The following is a 20,204-nucleotide window of genomic DNA, read 5'->3' as shown; positions in this document are numbered from 1 at the left end:
CCACTTAAAATTGTGAGAGTCCAGTCCATAGTGGATCTGAGATTATAGTGAGAGTCCAGTCCGTAGTGGATCTAATATTATAGTGAGAAGTCCAGTCCATAGTGGATCTAACATAATAGTGAGCGTCCAGTCCATAGTGGATCTAACATAATAGTGAGAGAGTCCAGTCCATAGTGGATCTAACATAATAGTGTGAGAGTCCAGTCCATAGTGGATCTAACGTAATATTGTGAGAGTCCAGTCCATAGTGGATCTAACATAATAGTGAGAGTCCAGTCCATAGTGGATCTAACATAATAGTGAGAGTCCAGTCCATAGTGGATCTAACATAATAGTGAGAGTCCAGTCTATAGTGGATCTAACATAATAGTGAGAGTCCAGTCCATAGTGGATCTAATGTAATATTGTGAGAGTCCAGTCCATAGTGGATCTAACATAATAGTGAGAGTCCAGTCCATAGTGGATCTAACATAATATTGTGAGAGTCCAGTCCATAGTGGATCTAACATAAGAGTGAGAGTCCAGTCCATAGTGGATCCCACTTAAAATTGTGAGAGTCCAGTCCATAGTGGATCTGAGATTATAGTGAGAGTCCAGTCCGTAGTGGATCTAATATTATAGTGAGAAGTCCAGTCCATAGTGGATCTAACGTAATAGTGAGCGTCCAGTCCATAGTGGATCTAACATAATAGTGAGAGAGTCCAGTCCATAGTGGATCTAACATAATAGTGAGAGTCCAGTCCATAGTGGATCTAACGTAATAGTGAGAGTCCAGTCCATAGTGGATCTAACATAATATGAGAGTCCAGTTCTTGGTGGATCTAACATAATAGTGTGAGAGTCCAGTCCATAGTGGATCTAACATAATAGTGAGAGTCCAGTCCATAGTGGATCTAACATAATAGTGAGAGTCCAGTTCATAGTGGATCTAACATAATAGTGAGAGTCCAGTCCATAGTGGATCCAACTTAAAATTGTGAGAGTCCAGTCCATAGTGGATCTAACATAATAGTGAGAGTCCAGTCCATAGTGGATCTAACATAATATTGTGAGAGTCCGGTCCATAGTGGATCTAACATAATAGTGAGAGTCCAGTCCATAGTGGATCTAACATAATATTGTGAGAGTCCAGTCCATAGTGGATCCAACATAATATTGTGAGAGTCCAGTCCATAGTGGATCCAACATTATAGTAAGAAGTCCAGTCCATAGTGGATCTAACATAATAGTGAGAGTCCAGTCCATAGTGGATCTAACATAATATTGTGAGAGTCCAGTCCAGTCCATAGTGGATCTAACATAATAGTGAGAGTCCAGTCCATAGTGGATCTAACATAATAGTGAGAGTCCAGTCAATAGTGGATCTAACATAATAGTGAGAGTCCAGTCCATAGTGGATCTAACATAATAGTGAGAGTCCAGTCCATAGTGGATCTAACATAATATTGTGAGAGTCCAGTCCATAGTGGATCTAACATAATAGTGTGAGAGTCCAGTCCATAGTGGATCTAACATAATATTGTGAGAGTCCAATCCATAGTGGATCTAACATAATAGTAAGAGTCCAGTCCATAGTGGATCTAACATAATAGTGAGAGTCCAGTCCATAGTGGATCCAACATAATAGTGAGAGTCCAGTCCATAGTGGATCTAACATAATATTGTGAGAGTCCAGTCCATAGTGGATTTAACATAATAGTGAGAGTCCAGTCCATAGTGGATCTAACATAATAGTGAGAGTCCAGTCCATAGTGGATCTAACATAATATTGTGAGAGTCCAGTCTATAGTGGATCTAACATAAGAGTGAGAGTCCAGTCCATAGTGGATCTAACATAATAGTGAGAGAGTCCAGTCCATAGTGGATCTAACATAATAGTGTGAGAGTCCAGTCCATAGTGGATCTAACATAATAGTGAGAGTCCAGTCCATAGTGGATCTAACATAATATTGTGAGAGTCCAGTCTATAGTGGATCTAACATAAGAGTGAGAGTCCAGTCCATAGTGGATCTAACATAATAGTGAGAGTCCAGTCCATAGTGGATCTAACATAATAGTGTGAGAGTCCAGTCCATAGTGGATCTAACATAATAGTGAGAGTCCAGTCCATAGTGGATCTAGCATAATAGTGAGAGTCCAGTCCATAGTGGATCTAACATAATAGTGAGAATCCAGTCCATAGTGGATTTAACATAATATTGTAAGAGTCCAGTCCATAGTGGATCTAACATAATATTGTGAGAGTCCAGTCTATAGTGGATCTAACATAAGAGTGAGAGTCCAGTCCATAGTGGATCCAACTTAAAATTGTGAGAGTCCAGTCCATAGTGGATCTAACATAATAGTGAGAGTCCAGTCCGTAGTGGATCTAGCATAATATTGTGAGAGTCCAGTCCATAGTGGATCTAACATAATATTGTGAGAGTCCAGTCCATAGTGGATCTAACATAATAGTGTGAGAGTCCAGTCCATAGTGGATCTAACATAAGAGTGAGAGTCCAGTCCATAGTGGATCCAATTTAAAATTGTGAGAGTCCAGTCCATAGTGGATCTAACATTATAGTGAGAGTCCAGTCCGTAGTGGATCTAGCATAATATTGTGAGAGTCCAGTCCATAGTGGATCTAACATTATAGTGAGAATCCAGTCCATAGTGGATTTAACATAATATTGTAAGAGTCCAGTCCATAGTGGATCTAACGTAATAGTGAGAGTCCAGTCCATAGTGGATCTAACATAATATGAGAGTCCAGTTCTTGGTGGATCTAACATAATAGTGTGAGAGTCCAGTCCATAGTGGATCTAACATAATAGTGAGAGTCCAGTCCATAGTGGATCTAACATAATAGTGAGAGTCCAGTCTATAGTGGATCGAACATAATAGTGTGAGAGTCCGGTCCATAGTGGATCTAACATTATAATGAGAGTCCAGTCCCTAGTGGATCAAACATATTATTGTGAGAGTCCGGTCCATAGTGGATCTAACATAATAGTGAGAGTCCAGTCCATAGTGGATCTAACATAATAATGAGAGTCCAGTCCATAGTGGATCTAAAATAATAGTGAGAGTCCAGTCTATAGTGGATCTAACATAATAGTGAGAGTCCAGTCCATAGTGGATCTAACATAATAGTGTGAGAGTCCAGTCCATAGTGGATCTAACATAATAGTGAGAGTCCAGTCCATAGTGGATCTAACATAATAGTGAGAGTCCAGTCCATAGTTGATCTAACATAATAGTGAGAGTCCAGTCTATAGTGGATCTAACATAATAATGAGAGTCCAGTCCATAGTGGATCTAATGTAATATTGTGAGAGTCCAGTCCATAGTGGATCTAACATAATAGTGAGAGTCCAGTCCATAGTGGATCTAACATAATATATTGTGAGAGTCCAGTCCATAGTGGATCTAACATAAGAGTGAGAGTCCAGTCCATAGTGGATCCCACTTAAAATTGTGAGAGTCCAGTCCATAGTGGATCTGAGATTATAGTGAGAGTCCAGTCCGTAGTGGATCTAATATTATAGTGAGAAGTCCAGTCCATAGTGGATCTAACATAATAGTGTGAGAGGCCAGTCCATAGTGGATCTAACATAATAGTGAGCGTCCAGTCCATAGTGGATCTAACATAATAGTGAGAGAGTCCAGTCCATAGTGGCTCTAACATAATAGTGTGAGAGTCCAGTCCATAGTGGATCTAACATAATAGTGAGAGTCCAGTCCATAGTGGATCCAACATAATAGTGAGAGTCCAGTCCATAGTGGATCTAACATAATAGTGAGAGTCCAGTCCATGGTGGATCTAACATAATAGTGTGAGGGTCCAGTCCATAGTGGATCTAACATAATAGTGAGAGTCCAGTCCATAGTGGATCTAACATAATAGTGAGAGTCCAGTCCATAGTGGATCTAACGTAATAGTGAGAGTCCAGTCTATAGTGGATCTAACATAATAGTGAGAGTCCAGTCCATAGTGGATCTAACATAATATGAGAGTCCAGTTCTTGGTGGATCTAACATAATAGTGAGAGTCCAGTCCATAGTGGATCCAACTTAAAATTGTGAGAGTCCAGTCCATAGTGGATCTAACATAATAGTGAGAGTCCAGTCCATAGTGGATCTAACATAATATGAGAGTCCAGTTCTTGGTGGATCTAACATAATAGTGTGAGAGTCCAGTCCATAGTGGATCTAACATAATAGTGAGAGTCCAGTCCATAGTGGATCTAACATAATAGTGAGAGTCCAGTTCATAGTGGATCTAACATAATAGTGAGAGTCCAGTCCATAGTGGATCCAACTTAAAATTGTGAGAGTCCAGTCCATAGTGGATCTAACATAATAGTGAGAGTCCAGTCCATAGTGGATCTAACATAATATTGTGAGAGTCCGGTCCATAGTGGATCTAACATAATAGTGAGAGTCCAGTCCATAGTGGATCTAACATAATATTGTGAGAGTCCAGTCCATAGTGGATCCAACATTATAGTAAGAAGTCCAGTCCATAGTGGATCTAACATAATAGTGAGAGTCCAGTCCATAGTGGATCTAACATAATATTGTGAGAGTCCAGTCCATAGTGGATCTAACATAATAGTGAGAGTCCAGTCCATAGTGGATCTAACATAATAGTGAGAGTCCAGTCCATAGTGGATCTAACATAATAGTGAGAGTCCAGTCCATAGTGGATCTAACATAATAGTGAGAGTCCAGTCAATAGTGGATCTAACATAATAGTGAGAGTCCAGTCCATAGTGGATCTAACATAATAGTGAGAGTCCAGTCCATAGTGGATCTAACATAATATTGTGAGAGTCCAGTCCATAGTGGATCTAACATAATAGTGAGAGTCCAGTCCATAGTGGATCTAACATAATAGTGAGAGTCCAGTCCATAGTGGATCTAACATAATAGTGAGAGTCCAGTCCATAGTGGATCTAACATAATAGTGAGAGTCCAGTCAATAGTGGATCTAACATAATAGTGAGAGTCCAGTCCATAGTGGATCTAACATAATAATGAGAGTCCAGTCAATAGTGGATCTAACATAATATTGTGAGAGTCCAATCCATAGTGGATCTAACATAATAGTAAGAGTCCAGTCCATAGTGGATCTAACATAATAGTGAGAGTCCAGTCCATAGTGGATCTAACATAATAGTGAGAGTCCAGTCCATAGTGGATCTAACATAATATTGTGAGAGTCCAGTCCATAGTGGATTTAACATAATACTGAGAGTCCAGTCCATAGTGGATCTAACATTATAGTGAAAGTCCAGTCTATAGCGGATCTAACATAATAGTGAGAGTCCAGTCCATAGTGGATCTAACATAATAGTTTGGGAGTTCAGTCCATAGTGGATCTAACATAATAGTGAGAGAGTCCAGTCCATAGTGGATCTAACATAATATTGTAGGAGTCCAGTCCATAGTGGATCTAACATAATAGTGAGAGTCCAGTCCATAGTGGATCTAACATAATATTGTGAGAGTCCAGTCCATAGTGGATCTAACATAATAGTGAGAGTCCAGTCCATAGTGGATCTAACATAATAGTGAGAGTCCAGTCCATAGTGGATCTAACATTATAGTGAAAGTCCAGTCTATAGCGGATCTAACATAATAGTGAGAGTCCAGTCCATAGTGGATCTAACATAATAGTGTGGGAGTTCAGTCCATAGTGGATCTAACATAATAGTGTGAGAGTCCAGTCCATAGTGGATCTAACATAATAGTGTGAAAGTCCAGTCTATAGCGGATCTAACATAATAGAGTCCAGTCCATAGTGGATCTAACATAATAGTGAGAGTCCAGTCCATAGTGGATCTAGCATAATAGTGAGAGTCCAGTCCATAGTGGATCTAACATAATAGTGAGAATCCAGTCCATAGTGGATTTAACATAATATTGTAAGAGTCCAGTCCATAGTGGATCTAACATAATATTGTGAGAGTCCAGTCTATAGTGGATCTAACATAAGAGTGAGAGTCCAGTCCATAGTGGATCCAACTTAAAATTGTGAGAGTCCAGTCCATAGTGGATCTAACATAATAGTGAGAGTCCAGTCCGTAGTGGATCTAGCATAATATTGTGAGAGTCCAGTCCATAGTGGATCTAACATAATAGTGAGAATCCAGTCCATAGTGGATCTAACATAATAGTGTGAGAGTCCAGTCTATAGTGGATCTAACATAAGAGTGAGAGTCCAGTCCATAGTGGATCCAACTTAAAATTGTGAGAGTCCAGTCCATAGTGGATCTAACATTATAGTGAGAGTCCAGTCCGTAGTGGATCTAGCATAATATTGTGAGAGTCCAGTCCATAGTGGATCTAACATTATAGTGAGAATCCAGTCCATAGTGGATTTAACATAATATTGTAAGAGTCCAGTCCATAGTGGATCTAACGTAATAGTGAGAGTCCAGTCCATAGTGGATCTAACATAATATGAGAGTCCAGTTCTTGGTGGATCTAACATAATAGTGTGAGAGTCCAGTCCATAGTGGATCTAACATAATAGTGAGAGTCCAGTCCATAGTGGATCTAACATAATAGTGAGAGTCCAGTCTATAGTGGATCGAACATAATAGTGAGAGTCCGGTCCATAGTGGATCTAACATTATAATGAGAGTCCAGTCCCTAGTGGATCAAACATATTATTGTGAGAGTCCGGTCCATAGTGGATCTAACATAATAGTGAGAGTCCAGTCCATAGTGGATCTAACATAATAATGAGAGTCCAGTCCATAGTGGATCTAAAATAATAGTGAGAGTCCAGTCTATAGTGGATCTAACATAATAGTGAGAGTCCAGTCCATAGTGGATCTAACATAATAGTGTGAGAGTCCAGTCCATAGTGGATCTAACGTAATATTGTGAGAGTCCAGTCCATAGTGGATCTAACATAATAGTGAGAGTCCAGTCCATAGTGGATCTAACATAATAGTGAGAGTCCAGTCCATAGTGGATCTAACATAATAGTGAGAGTCCAGTCTATAGTGGATCTAACATAATAGTGAGAGTCCAGTCCATAGTGGATCTAATGTAATATTGTGAGAGTCCAGTCCATAGTGGATCTAACATAATAGTGAGAGTCCAGTCCATAGTGGATCTAACATAATAGTGAGAGTCCAGTCCATAGTGGATCTAACATAATAGTGAGAGTCCAGTCCATAGTGGATCTAAAATAATAGTGAGAGTCCAGTCTATAGTGGATCTAACATAATAGTGAGAGTCCAGTCCATAGTGGATCTAACATAATAGTGTGAGAGTCCAGTCCATAGTGGATCTAACGTAATATTGTGAGAGTCCAGTCCATAGTGGATCTAACATAATAGTGAGAGTCCAGTCCATAGTGGATCTAACATAATAGTGAGAGTCCAGTCCATAGTGGATCTAACATAATAGTGAGAGTCCAGTCTATAGTGGATCTAACATAATAGTGAGAGTCCAGTCCATAGTGGATCTAATGTAATATTGTGAGAGTCCAGTCCATAGTGGATCTAACATAAGAGTGAGAGTCCAGTCCATAGTGGATCCCACTTAAAATTGTGAGAGTCCAGTCCATAGTGGATCTGAGATTATAGTGAGAGTCCAGTCCGTAGTGGATCTAATATTATAGTGAGAAGTCCAGTCCATAGTGGATCTAACATAATAGTGTGAGAGGCCAGTCCATAGTGGATCTAACATAATAGTGAGCGTCCAGTCCATAGTGGATCTAACATAATAGTGAGAGAGTCCAGTCCATAGTGGATCCAACATAATAGTGTGAGAGTCCAGTCCATAGTGGATCTAACATAATAGTGAGAGTCCAGTCCATAGTGGATCCAACATAATAGTGAGAGTCCAGTCCATAGTGGATCTAACATAATAGTGAGAGTCCAGTCCATGGTGGATCTAACATAATAGTGTGAGGGTCCAGTCCATAGTGGATCTAACATAATAGTGTGAGGGTCCAGTCCATAGTGGATCTAACATAATAGTGAGAGTCCAGTCCATAGTGGATCTAACATAATAGTGTGAGAGTCCAGTCCATAGTGGATCTAACATAATAGTGAGAGTCCAGTCCATAGTGGATCTAACATAATAGTGAGAGTCCAGTCCATAGTGGATCTAACGTAATAGTGAGAGTCCAGTCTATAGTGGATCTAACATAATAGTGAGAGTCCAGTCCATAGTGGATCTAACATAATATGAGAGTCCAGTTCTTGGTGGATCTAACATAATAGTGAGAGTCCAGTCCATAGTGGATCCAACTTAAAATTGTGAGAGTCCAGTCCATAGTGGATCTAACATAATATGAGAGTCCAGTTCTTGGTGGATCTAACATAATAGTGTGAGAGTCCAGTCCATAGTGGATCTAACATAATAGTGAGAGTCCAGTCCATAGTGGATCTAACATAATAGTGAGAGTCCAGTTCATAGTGGATCTAACATAATAGTGAGAGTCCAGTCCATAGTGGATCCAACTTAAAATTGTGAGAGTCCAGTCCATAGTGGATCTAACATAATAGTGAGAGTCCAGTCCATAGTGGATCTAACATAATATTGTGAGAGTCCGGTCCATAGTGGATCTAACATAATAGTGAGAGTCCAGTCCATAGTGGATCTAACATAATATTGTGAGAGTCCAGTCCATAGTGGATCCAACATAATATTGTGAGAGTCCAGTCCATAGTGGATCCAACATTATAGTAAGAAGTCCAGTCCATAGTGGATCTAACATAATAGTGAGAGTCCAGTCCATAGTGGATCTAACATAATATTGTGAGAGTCCAGTCCATAGTGGATCTAACATAATAGTGAGAGTCCAGTCCATAGTGGATCTAACATAATAGTGAGAGTCCAGTCCATAGTGGATCTAACATAATAGTGAGAGTCCAGTCCATAGTGGATCTAACATAATAGTGAGAGTCCAGTCAATAGTGGATCTAACATAATAGTGAGAGTCCAGTCCATAGTGGATCTAACATAATAGTGAGAGTCCAGTCCATAGTGGATCTAACATAATATTGTGAGAGTCCAGTCCATAGTGGATCTAACATAATAGTGAGAGTCCAGTCCATAGTGGATCTAACATAATAGTGAGAGTCCAGTCAATAGTGGATCTAACATAATAGTGAGAGTCCAGTCCATAGTGGATCTAACATAATAATGAGAGTCCAGTCAATAGTGGATCTAACATAATATTGTGAGAGTCCAATCCATAGTGGATCTAACATAATAGTAAGAGTCCAGTCCATAGTGGATCTAACATAATAGTGAGAGTCCAGTCCATAGTGGATCTAACATAATAGTGAGAGTCCAGTCCATAGTGGATCTAACATAATATTGTGAGAGTCCAGTCCATAGTGGATTTAACATAATAGTGAGAGTCCAGTCCATAGTGGATCTAACATTATAGTGAAAGTCCAGTCTATAGCGGATCTAACATAATAGTGAGAGTCCAGTCCATAGTGGATCTAACATAATAGTTTGGGAGTTCAGTCCATAGTGGATCTAACATAATAGTGAGAGAGTCCAGTCCATAGTGGATCTAACATAATATTGTAAGAGTCCAGTCCATAGTGGATCTAACATAATAGTGAGAGTCCAGTCCATAGTGGATCTAACATAATATTGTGAGAGTCCAGTCCATAGTGGATCTAACATAATAGTGAGAGTCCAGTCCATAGTGGATCTAACATAATAGTGAGAGTCCAGTCCATAGTGGATCTAACATTATAGTGAAAGTCCAGTCTATAGCGGATCTAACATAATAGTGAGAGTCCAGTCCATAGTGGATCTAACATAATAGTGTGGGAGTTCAGTCCATAGTGGATCTAACATTATAGTGAAAGTCCAGTCTATAGCGGATCTAACATAATAGAGTCCAGTCCATAGTGGATCTAACATAATATTGTAAGAGTCCAGTCCATAGTGGATCTAACATAATAGTGAGAGTCCAGTCCATAGTGGATCCAACATAATATTGTGAGAGTCCAATCCATAGTGGATCTAACATAATAGTAAGAGTCCAGTCCATAGTGGATCTAACATAATAGTGAGAGTCCAGTCCATAGTGGATCTAACATAATAGTGAGAGTCCAGTCCATAGTGGATCTAACATAATATTGTGAGAGTCCAGTCCATAGTGGATTTAACATAATAGTGAGAGTCCAGTCCATAGTGGATCTAACATTATAGTGAAAGTCCAGTCTATAGCGGATCTAACATAATAGTGAGAGTCCAGTCCATAGTGGATCTAACATAATAGTTTGGGAGTTCAGTCCATAGTGGATCTAACATAATAGTGAGAGAGTCCAGTCCATAGTGGATCTAACATAATATTGTAAGAGTCCAGTCCATAGTGGATCTAACATAATAGTGAGAGTCCAGTCCATAGTGGATCTAACATAATATTGTGAGAGTCCAGTCCATAGTGGATCTAACATAATAGTGAGAGTCCAGTCCATAGTGGATCTAACATAATAGTGAGAGTCCAGTCCATAGTGGATCTAACATTATAGTGAAAGTCCAGTCTATAGCGGATCTAACATAATAGTGAGAGTCCAGTCCATAGTGGATCTAACATAATAGTGTGGGAGTTCAGTCCATAGTGGATCTAACATTATAGTGAAAGTCCAGTCTATAGCGGATCTAACATAATAGAGTCCAGTCCATAGTGGATCTAACATAATATTGTAAGAGTCCAGTCTATAGTGGATCTAACATAATATTGTAAGAGTCCAGTCTATAGTGGATCTAACATAATAGTGTGAGAGTCCAGTCCATAGTGGATCTAACATAATAGTGAGAGTCCAGTCCATAGTGGATCTAACATAATATTGTAAGAGTCCAGTCCATAGTGGATCTAACATAATAGTGAGAGTCCAGTCCATAGTGGATCCAACATAATATTGTGAGAGTCCAGTCCATAGTGGATCTAACATAATAGTGAGAGTCCAGTCCATAGTGGATCTAACATAATAGTGAGAGTCCAGTCCATAGTGGATCTAACATAATAGTGAGAGTCCAGTCCATAGTGGATCTAACATAATAGTGAGAGTCCAGTCCATAGTGGATCTAACATAATAGTGTGAGAGTCCAGTCCATAGTGGATCTAACATAATAGTGAGAGTCCAGTCCATAGTGGATCTAACATAATAGTGAGAGTCCAGTCCATAGTGGATCTAACATAATAGTGAGAGTCCAGTCCATAGTGGATCTAACATAATAGTGAGAGTCCAGTCCATAGTGGATCTAACATAATAGTGAGAGTCCAGTCCATAGTGGATCTAACATAATAGTGAGAGTCCAGTCCATAGTGGATCTAACATAATAGTGAGAGTCCAGTCCATAGTGGATCTAACATAATAGTGAGAGTCCAGTCCATAGTGGATCTAACATAATAGTGAGAGTCCAGTCCATAGTGGATCTAACATAATAGTGTGAGAGTCCAGTCCATAGTGGATCTAACATAATAGTGAGAGTCCAGTCCATAGTGGATCTAACATAATAGTGAGAGTCCAGTCCATAGTGGATCTAACATAATAGTGTGAGAGTCCAGTCCATAGAGGATCTAACATAATATTGTAAGAGCCCAGTCCATAGTGGATCTAACATAATAGTGAGAGTCCAGTCCATAGTGGATCTAACATAATAGTGAGAGTCCAGTCCATAGTGGATCTAACATAATAGTGAGAGTCCAGTCCATAGTGGATCTAACATAATAGTGAGAGTCCAGTCCATAGTGGATCTAACATAATAGTGTGAGAGTCCAGTCCATAGTGGATCTAACATAATAGTGTGAGAGTCCAGTCCATAGTGGATCTAACATAATAGTGAGAGTCCAGTCCATAGTGGATCTAACATAATAGTGTGAGAGTCCAGTCCATAGTGGATCTAACATAATAGTGAGAGTCCAGTCCATAGTGGATCTAACATAATAGTGAGAGTCCAGTCCATAGTGGATCTAACATAATAGTGTGAGAGTCCAGTCCATAGAGGATCTAACATAATATTGTAAGAGCCCAGTCCATAGTGGATCTAACATAATAGTGAGAGTCCAGTCCATAGTGGATCTAACATAATAGTGAGAGTCCAGTCCATAGTGGATCTAACATAATAGTGAGAGTCCAGTCCATAGTGGATCTAACATAATAGTGAGAGTCCAGTCCATAGTGGATCTAACATAATAGTGTGAGAGTCCAGTCCATAGTGGATCTAACATAATAGTGTGAGAGTCCAGTCCATAGTGGATCTAACATAATTGTGAGAGTCCAGTCCATAGTGGATCTAACATAATAGTGTGAGAGTCCAGTCCATAGTGGATCTAACATAATAGTGTGAGAGTCCAGTCCATAGTGGATCTAACATAATAGTGTGAGAGTCCAGTCCATAGTGGATCTAACATAATAGTGAGAGTCCAGTCCATAGTGGATCTAACATAATAGTGTGAGAGTCCAGTCCATAGTGGATCTAACATAATAGTGTGAGAGTCCAGTCCATAGTGGATCTAACATAATTGTGAGAGTCCAGTCCATAGTGGATCTAACATAATAGTGTGAGAGTCCAGTCCATAGTGGATCTAACATAATAGTGTGAGAGTCCAGTCCATAGTGGATCTAACATAATAGTGTGAGACTAGTCTCTGAATATTTATCTACATGTGAAGCTTTAATTTTTAATCAATTTGCTAAATAAAACCACTTTTCACATTTTGATTGCGGGCTATTGTGTGTAGAATTTTGAGGACAATAACAAATCTATCAGGCTGCAAAATAAAAAAATGGGAAAAAGGTTAAGTGCTGTGGATTGCACAACCTGTACACTTTTAAAAGGTTCCGCTGTATTTCGCAGAATTTTATTTCCACTGTCTTTTAAATACATGTTATTTCTTTGAACCCCCAGGGTGTGGATGGTGTGGAGTGTCTGCTGGTTGCTGTGCCCGCCAGCACACTGATGGACTACTTGGAGAACGAGGAACAGGACTGAGAAGACCGCTCTTCTGTAAATTGAACGTACCTTTTTTCACCTTACTAGACAATTAAAATGATATAAAGTGAAAGTTCCGGCATGCGTGTTGTGGACAGATGGAAACAGAACACAAGTTGTTAACATATTGCAAACTCAGCTCTTTAATTACAGAAATAGACCAAGTTAAATATACATTGTTCAGTTCTTCCAAAGGCAGGCATTCAACATTCAAAAAATGAAAGCCATCATTTGGTTGGTCGACATCTGAGCATATTTGAAGTGTAGGCGGCTGTGTGGATAGGAGAACAAAGGGCCAGAACTAGGTTTCACTGTAAAATGTCAGCAGATTTCTGAGGTGGCGAGTCTGGCAGTGTTTCTGGGGAGTCCAGCGTGCAAGTCCTGAGTCGGTTCTGCGTCTCCGTGTGGACGACGCGCAGCTCGTCGGGGTCCAAGTCCCTCAGCAGAAGCAGCACCGCGTCCAGAGTGTGAGTCTGCAAAGACACGGTTGTATCCCCAGTTTTGAAGGCGGGACTTTTAGTACGCAGACACAATATAGTCCGGGGGGCACCAGGTCGCCCGTAAGGACCAGATGAGTCGCCCAGTCCATAGTGGATCTATCCAGTCCATAGTGGATCTAACATAATAGTGAGAGTCCAGTCCATAGTGGATCTAACATAATAGTGAGAGTCCAGTCCATAGTGGATCTAACATAATAGTGAGAGTCCAGTCCATAGTGGATCTAACATAATAGTGTGAGAGTCCAGTCCATAGTGGATCTAACATAATAGTGAGAGTCCAGTCCATAGTGGATCTAACATAATAGTGAGAGTCCAGTCCAAAGTGGATCTAACATAATAGTGAGAGTCCAGTCCATAGTGGATCTAACATAATAGTGAGAGTCCAGTCCATAGTGGATCTAACATAATAGTGTGAGAGTCCAGTCCATAGTGGATCTAACATAATAGTGAGAGTCCAGTCCATAGTGGATCTAACATAATAGTGAGAGTCCAGTCCATAGTGGATCTAACATAATAGTGTGAGAGTCCAGTCCATAGTGGATCTAACATAATAGTGAGAGTCCAGTCCATAGTGGATCAAACATAATAGTGATAGTCCAGTCCATAGTGGATCAAACATAATAGTGATAGTCCAGTCCATAGTGGATCCAACTTAAAATTGTGAGAGTCCAGTCCATAGTGGATCTAACATAATAGTGAGAATCCAGTCCATAGTGGATTTAACATAATATTGTAAGAGTCCAGTCCATAGTGGATTGAACATAATTGTGAGAGTCCAGTCCATAGTGGATCTAACATTATAGTGAGAGTCCAGTCCATAGTGGATTTAACATAATATTGTAAGAGTCCAGTCCATAGTGGATTGAACATAATTGTGAGAGTCCAGTCCATAGTGGATCTAACATTATAGTGAGAGTCCAGTCCATAGTGGATCTAACGTAATAGTGAGAGTCCAGTCCATAGTGGATCTAACATAATATGAGAGTCCAGTTCTTGGTGGATCTAACATAATAGTGAGAGTCCAGTCCATAGTGGATCTAACATAATAGTGAGAGTCCAGTCCATAGTGGATCTAACATAATAGTGTGAGAGTCCAGTCCATAGTGGATCTAACATAATAGTGAGAGTCCAGTCCATAGTGGATCTAACATAATAGTGAGAGTCCAGTCCATGGTGGATCTAACATAATAGTGAGAGTCCAGTCTATAGTGGATTGAGCATAATAGTGAGAGTCCGGTCCATAGTGGATCTAACATAATATTGCGAGAGTCCAGTCCATAGTGGATCTAACATTATAGTGAGAGTCCAGTCCATAGTGGATCTAACATAATAGTGTGAGAGTCCAGTCCATAGTGGATCTATCCAGTCCATAGTGGATCTAACATAATAGTAAGAGTCCAGTCCATAGTGGATCTAACATAATAGTGAGAGTCCAGTCCATAGTGGATCTAACATAATAGTGAGAGTCCAGTCCATAGTGGATCTAACATAATAGTGTGAGAGTCCAGTCCATAGTGGATCTAACATAATAGTAAGAGTCCAGTCCAAAGTGGATCTAACATAATAGTGAGAGTCCAGTCCATAGTGGATCTAACATAATAGTAAGAGTCAAGTCCATAGTGGATCTAACATAATAGTAAGAGTCCAGTCCATAGTGGATCTAACATAATAGTGAGAGTCCAGTCCATAGTGGATCTAACATAATAGTGAGAGTCCAGTCCATAGTGGATCTAACATAATAGTGAGAGTCCAGTCTATAGTGGATCCAACATAATAGTGAGAGTCCAGTCCATAGTGGATCTAACATAATAGAGTAAGAGTCCAGTCCATAGTGGATCTAACATAATAGTGAGAGTCCAGTCCATAGTGGATCTAACATAATAGTGAGAGTCCAGTCCATAGTGGATCTAACATAATAGTGAGAGTCCAGTCCATAGTGGATCCAACATAATAGTGAGAGTCCAGTCCATATTGGATCTAACATAATAGTGAGAGTCCAATCCATAGTGGATCTAACATAATAGTAAGAGTCAAGTCCATAGTGGATCTAACATAATAGTGAGAGTCCAGTCCATAGTGGATCTAACATAATAGTGAGAGAGTCCAGTCCATAGTGGATCTAACATAATAGTGAGAGTCCAATCCATAGTGGATCTAACATAATAGTGAGAGTCCAGTCCATAGTGGATCCAACATAATAGTAAGAGTCCAGTCCATAGTGGATCTAACATAATAGTGAGAGTCCAGTCCATAGTGGATCTAACATAATAGTGAGAGTCCAGTCCATAGTGGATCTAACATAATAGTAAGAGTCCAGTCCATAGTGGATCTAACATAATAGTGAGAGTCCAGTCCATAGTGGATCTAACATAATAGTGAGAGTCCAGTCTATAGCGGATCTAACATAATATTGTAAGAGTCCAGTCAATAATGGATCTAACATAATAGTGAGAGTCCAGTCCATAGTGGATCTAACATAATAGTGAGAATCCAGTCCATAGTGGATCTAACATAATAGTGAGAGTCCAGTCCATAGTGGATCTAACATAATAGTGAGAATCCAGTCCATAGTGGATCTAACATAATATAGTGAGAGTCCAGTCCATAGTGGATCTAACATAATAGTAAGAGTCCAGTCCATAGTGGATCTAACATAATAGTGAGAGTCCAGTCAATAATGGATCTAACATAATAGTGAGAGTCCAGTCCATAGTGGATCCAACATAATAGTGAGAGTCCAGTCCATAGTGGGTCTAACATAATAGTGAGAATCCAGTCCATAGTGGATCTAACATAATAGTGTGAGAGTCCAGTCCATAGTGGATCTAACATAATAGTGAGAGTCCAGTCCATAGTGGATCTAACATAATATTGTGAGAGTCCAGTCCATAGTGGATCTAACATAATAGTGTGAGAGTCCAGTCCATAGTGGATCTAACATAATAGTGAGAGTCCAGTCCATAGTGGATCTAACATAATAGTGTGAGAGTCCAGTCCATAGTGGATCTAACATAATAGTGAGAGTCCAGTCCATAGTGGATCTAACATAATAGTAAGAGTCCAGTCCATAGTGGATCTAACATAATAGTGAGAGTCCAGTCCATAGTGGATCTAACATAATAGTGTGAGAGTCCAGTCCATAGTGGATCCAACATAATAGTAAGAGTCCAGTCCATAGTGGATCTAACATAATAGTGAGAGTCCAGTCCATAGTGGATCTAACATAATAGTGAGAGTCCAGTCCATAGTGGATCTAACATAATAGAGTGAGAGTCCAGTCCATAGTGGATCTAACATAATAGTGTGAGAGTCCAGTCCATAGTGGATCTAACATAATAGTGTGAGAGTCCAGTCCATAGTGGATCTAACATAATAGTGTGAGAGTCCAGTCCATAGTGGATCTAACATAATAGTGAGAGTCCAGTCCATAGTGGATCTAACATAATAGTGAGAGTCCAGTCCATAGTGGATCTAACACAATAGTATAAGAGTCCATTCCATAGTGGATCTAACATAATAGTGAGAGTCCAGTCCATAGTGGATCTAACATAATAGTGAGAGTCCAGTCCATAGTGGATCTAACATAATAGTGAGAGTCCAGTCCATAGTGGATCTAACATAATAGTGTGAGAGTCCAGTCCATAGTGGATCTAACATAATAGTGTGAGAGTCCAGTCCATAGTGGATCTAACATAATAGTGAGAGTCCAGTCCATAGTGGATCTAACATAATAGTGAGAGTCCAGTCCATAGTTGATCTAACATAATAGTGAGAGTCCAGTCCATAGTGGATCTAACATAATAGTGAGAATCCAGTCCATAGTGGATCTAACATAATAGTGAGAGTCCAGTCCATAGTGGATCTAACATAATAGTGAGAATCCAGTCCATAGTGGATCTAACATAATATAGTGAGAGTCCAGTCCATAGTGGATCTAACATAATAGTAAGAGTCCAGTCCATAGTGGATCTAACATAATAGTGAGAGTCCAGTCAATAATGGATCTAACATAATAGTGAGAGTCCAGTCCATAGTGGATCCAACATAATAGTGAGAGTCCAGTCCATAGTGGGTCTAACATAATAGTGAGAATCCAGTCCATAGTGGATCTAACATAATATAGTGAGAGTCCAGTCCATAGTGGATCTAACATAATAGTGAGAGTCCAGTCCATAGTGGATCTAACATAATAGTGAGAGTCCAGTCCATAGTGGATCTAACATAATAGTGAGAGTCCAGTCCATAGTGGATCTAACATAATAGTGTGAGTCCAGTCCATAGTGGATCTAACATAATATTGTGAGAGTCCAGTCCATAGTGGATCTAACATAATAGTGTGAGAGTCCAGTCCATAGTGGATCTAACATAATAGTGAGAGTCCAGTCCATAGTGGATCTAACATAATAGTGTGAGAGTCCAGTCCATAGTGGATCTAACATAATAGTGTGAGAGTCCAGTCCATAGTGGATCTAACATAATAGTGAGAGTCCAGTCCATAGTGGATCTAACATAATAGTGAGAGTCCAGTCCATAGTGGATCTAACATAATAGTGAGAGTCCAGTCCATAGTGGATCTAACATAATATTGTGAGAGTCCAGTCCATAGTGGATTTAACATTATAGTGAGAGTCCAGTCCATAGTGGATCTAGCATAATATTGTGAGAGTCCAGTCCATAGTGGATCTAAAATAATAGTGAGAGTCCAGTCTATAGTGGATCTAACATAATAGTGAGAGTCCAGTCCATAGTGGATCTAACATAATAGTGTGAGAGTCCAGTCCATAGTGGATCTAACGTAATATTGTGAGAGTCCAGTCCATAGTGGATCTAACATAATAGTGAGAGTCCAGTCCATAGTGGATCTAACATAATAGTGAGAGTCCAGTCCATAGTGGATCTAACATAATAGTGAGAGTCCAGTCTATAGTGGATCTAACATAATAGTGAGAGTCCAGTCCATAGTGGATCTAATGTAATATTGTGAGAGTCCAGTCCATAGTGGATCTAACATAAGAGTGAGAGTCCAGTCCATAGTGGATCCCACTTAAAATTGTGAGAGTCCAGTCCATAGTGGATCTGAGATTATAGTGAGAGTCCAGTCCGTAGTGGATCTAATATTATAGTGAGAAGTCCAGTCCATAGTGGATCTAACATAATAGTGTGAGAGGCCAGTCCATAGTGGATCTAACATAATAGTGAGCGTCCAGTCCATAGTGGATCTAACATAATAGTGAGAGAGTCCAGTCCATAGTGGATCCAACATAATAGTGTGAGAGTCCAGTCCATAGTGGATCTAACATAATAGTGAGAGTCCAGTCCATAGTGGATCCAACATAATAGTGAGAGTCCAGTCCATAGTGGATCTAACATAATAGTGAGAGTCCAGTCCATGGTGGATCTAACATAATAGTGTGAGGGTCCAGTCCATAGTGGATCTAACATAATAGTGTGAGGGTCCAGTCCATAGTGGATCTAACATAATAGTGAGAGTCCAGTCCATAGTGGATCTAACATAATAGTGTGAGAGTCCAGTCCATAGTGGATCTAACATAATAGTGAGAGTCCAGTCCATAGTGGATCTAACATAATAGTGAGAGTCCAGTCCATAGTGGATCTAACGTAATAGTGAGAGTCCAGTCTATAGTGGATCTAACATAATAGTGAGAGTCCAGTCCATAGTGGATCTAACATAATATGAGAGTCCAGTTCTTGGTGGATCTAACATAATAGTGAGAGTCCAGTCCATAGTGGATCCAACTTAAAATTGTGAGAGTCCAGTCCATAGTGGATCTAACATAATATGAGAGTCCAGTTCTTGGTGGATCTAACATAATAGTGTGAGAGTCCAGTCCATAGTGGATCTAACATAATAGTGAGAGTCCAGTCCATAGTGGATCTAACATAATAGTGAGAGTCCAGTTCATAGTGGATCTAACATAATAGTGAGAGTCCAGTCCATAGTGGATCCAACTTAAAATTGTGAGAGTCCAGTCCATAGTGGATCTAACATAATAGTGAGAGTCCAGTCCATAGTGGATCTAACATAATATTGTGAGAGTCCGGTCCATAGTGGATCTAACATAATAGTGAGAGTCCAGTCCATAGTGGATCTAACATAATATTGTGAGAGTCCAGTCCATAGTGGATCCAACATAATATTGTGAGAGTCCAGTCCATAGTGGATCCAACATTATAGTAAGAAGTCCAGTCCATAGTGGATCTAACATAATAGTGAGAGTCCAGTCCATAGTGGATCTAACATAATATTGTGAGAGTCCAGTCCATAGTGGATCTAACATAATAGTGAGAGTCCAGTCCATAGTGGATCTAACATAATAGTGAGAGTCCAGTCCATAGTGGATCTAACATAATAGTGAGAGTCCAGTCCATAGTGGATCTAACATAATAGTGAGAGTCCAGTCAATAGTGGATCTAACATAATAGTGAGAGTCCAGTCCATAGTGGATCTAACATAATAGTGAGAGTCCAGTCCATAGTGGATCTAACATAATATTGTGAGAGTCCAGTCCATAGTGGATCTAACATAATAGTGAGAGTCCAGTCCATAGTGGATCTAACATAATAGTGAGAGTCCAGTCAATAGTGGATCTAACATAATAGTGAGAGTCCAGTCCATAGTGGATCTAACATAATAATGAGAGTCCAGTCAATAGTGGATCTAACATAATATTGTGAGAGTCCAATCCATAGTGGATCTAACATAATAGT

At 39.7% G+C, this 20,204-nt stretch overlaps 1 protein-coding gene across 2 annotated transcripts in view; it reads left to right on the top strand.

Annotated features, from left to right (window-relative positions):
- Positions 1-20,204, top strand: part of LOC133544896 (origin recognition complex subunit 2-like) — a 58,869-nt gene that overhangs the window by 12,340 nt on the left and 26,325 nt on the right. For both annotated transcript variants that reach the window (XM_061890132.1, XM_061890131.1), the window contains exon 5: positions 12,892-13,442. In XM_061890132.1, coding sequence (XP_061746116.1) covers positions 12,892-12,975 — 84 coding nt within the window. In that variant the 3' untranslated portion in view covers positions 12,976-13,442. The remainder of the gene's footprint in view (positions 1-12,891; positions 13,443-20,204) is intronic.

Source organism: Nerophis ophidion, linkage group LG28 (assembly GCF_033978795.1).
Source record: "Nerophis ophidion isolate RoL-2023_Sa linkage group LG28, RoL_Noph_v1.0, whole genome shotgun sequence".
NCBI lineage: Eukaryota > Metazoa > Chordata > Actinopteri > Syngnathiformes > Syngnathidae > Nerophis > Nerophis ophidion.
Note: the sequence above shows the minus strand (reverse complement) of the source record. Positions and strands in the feature narration are given on the sequence as shown.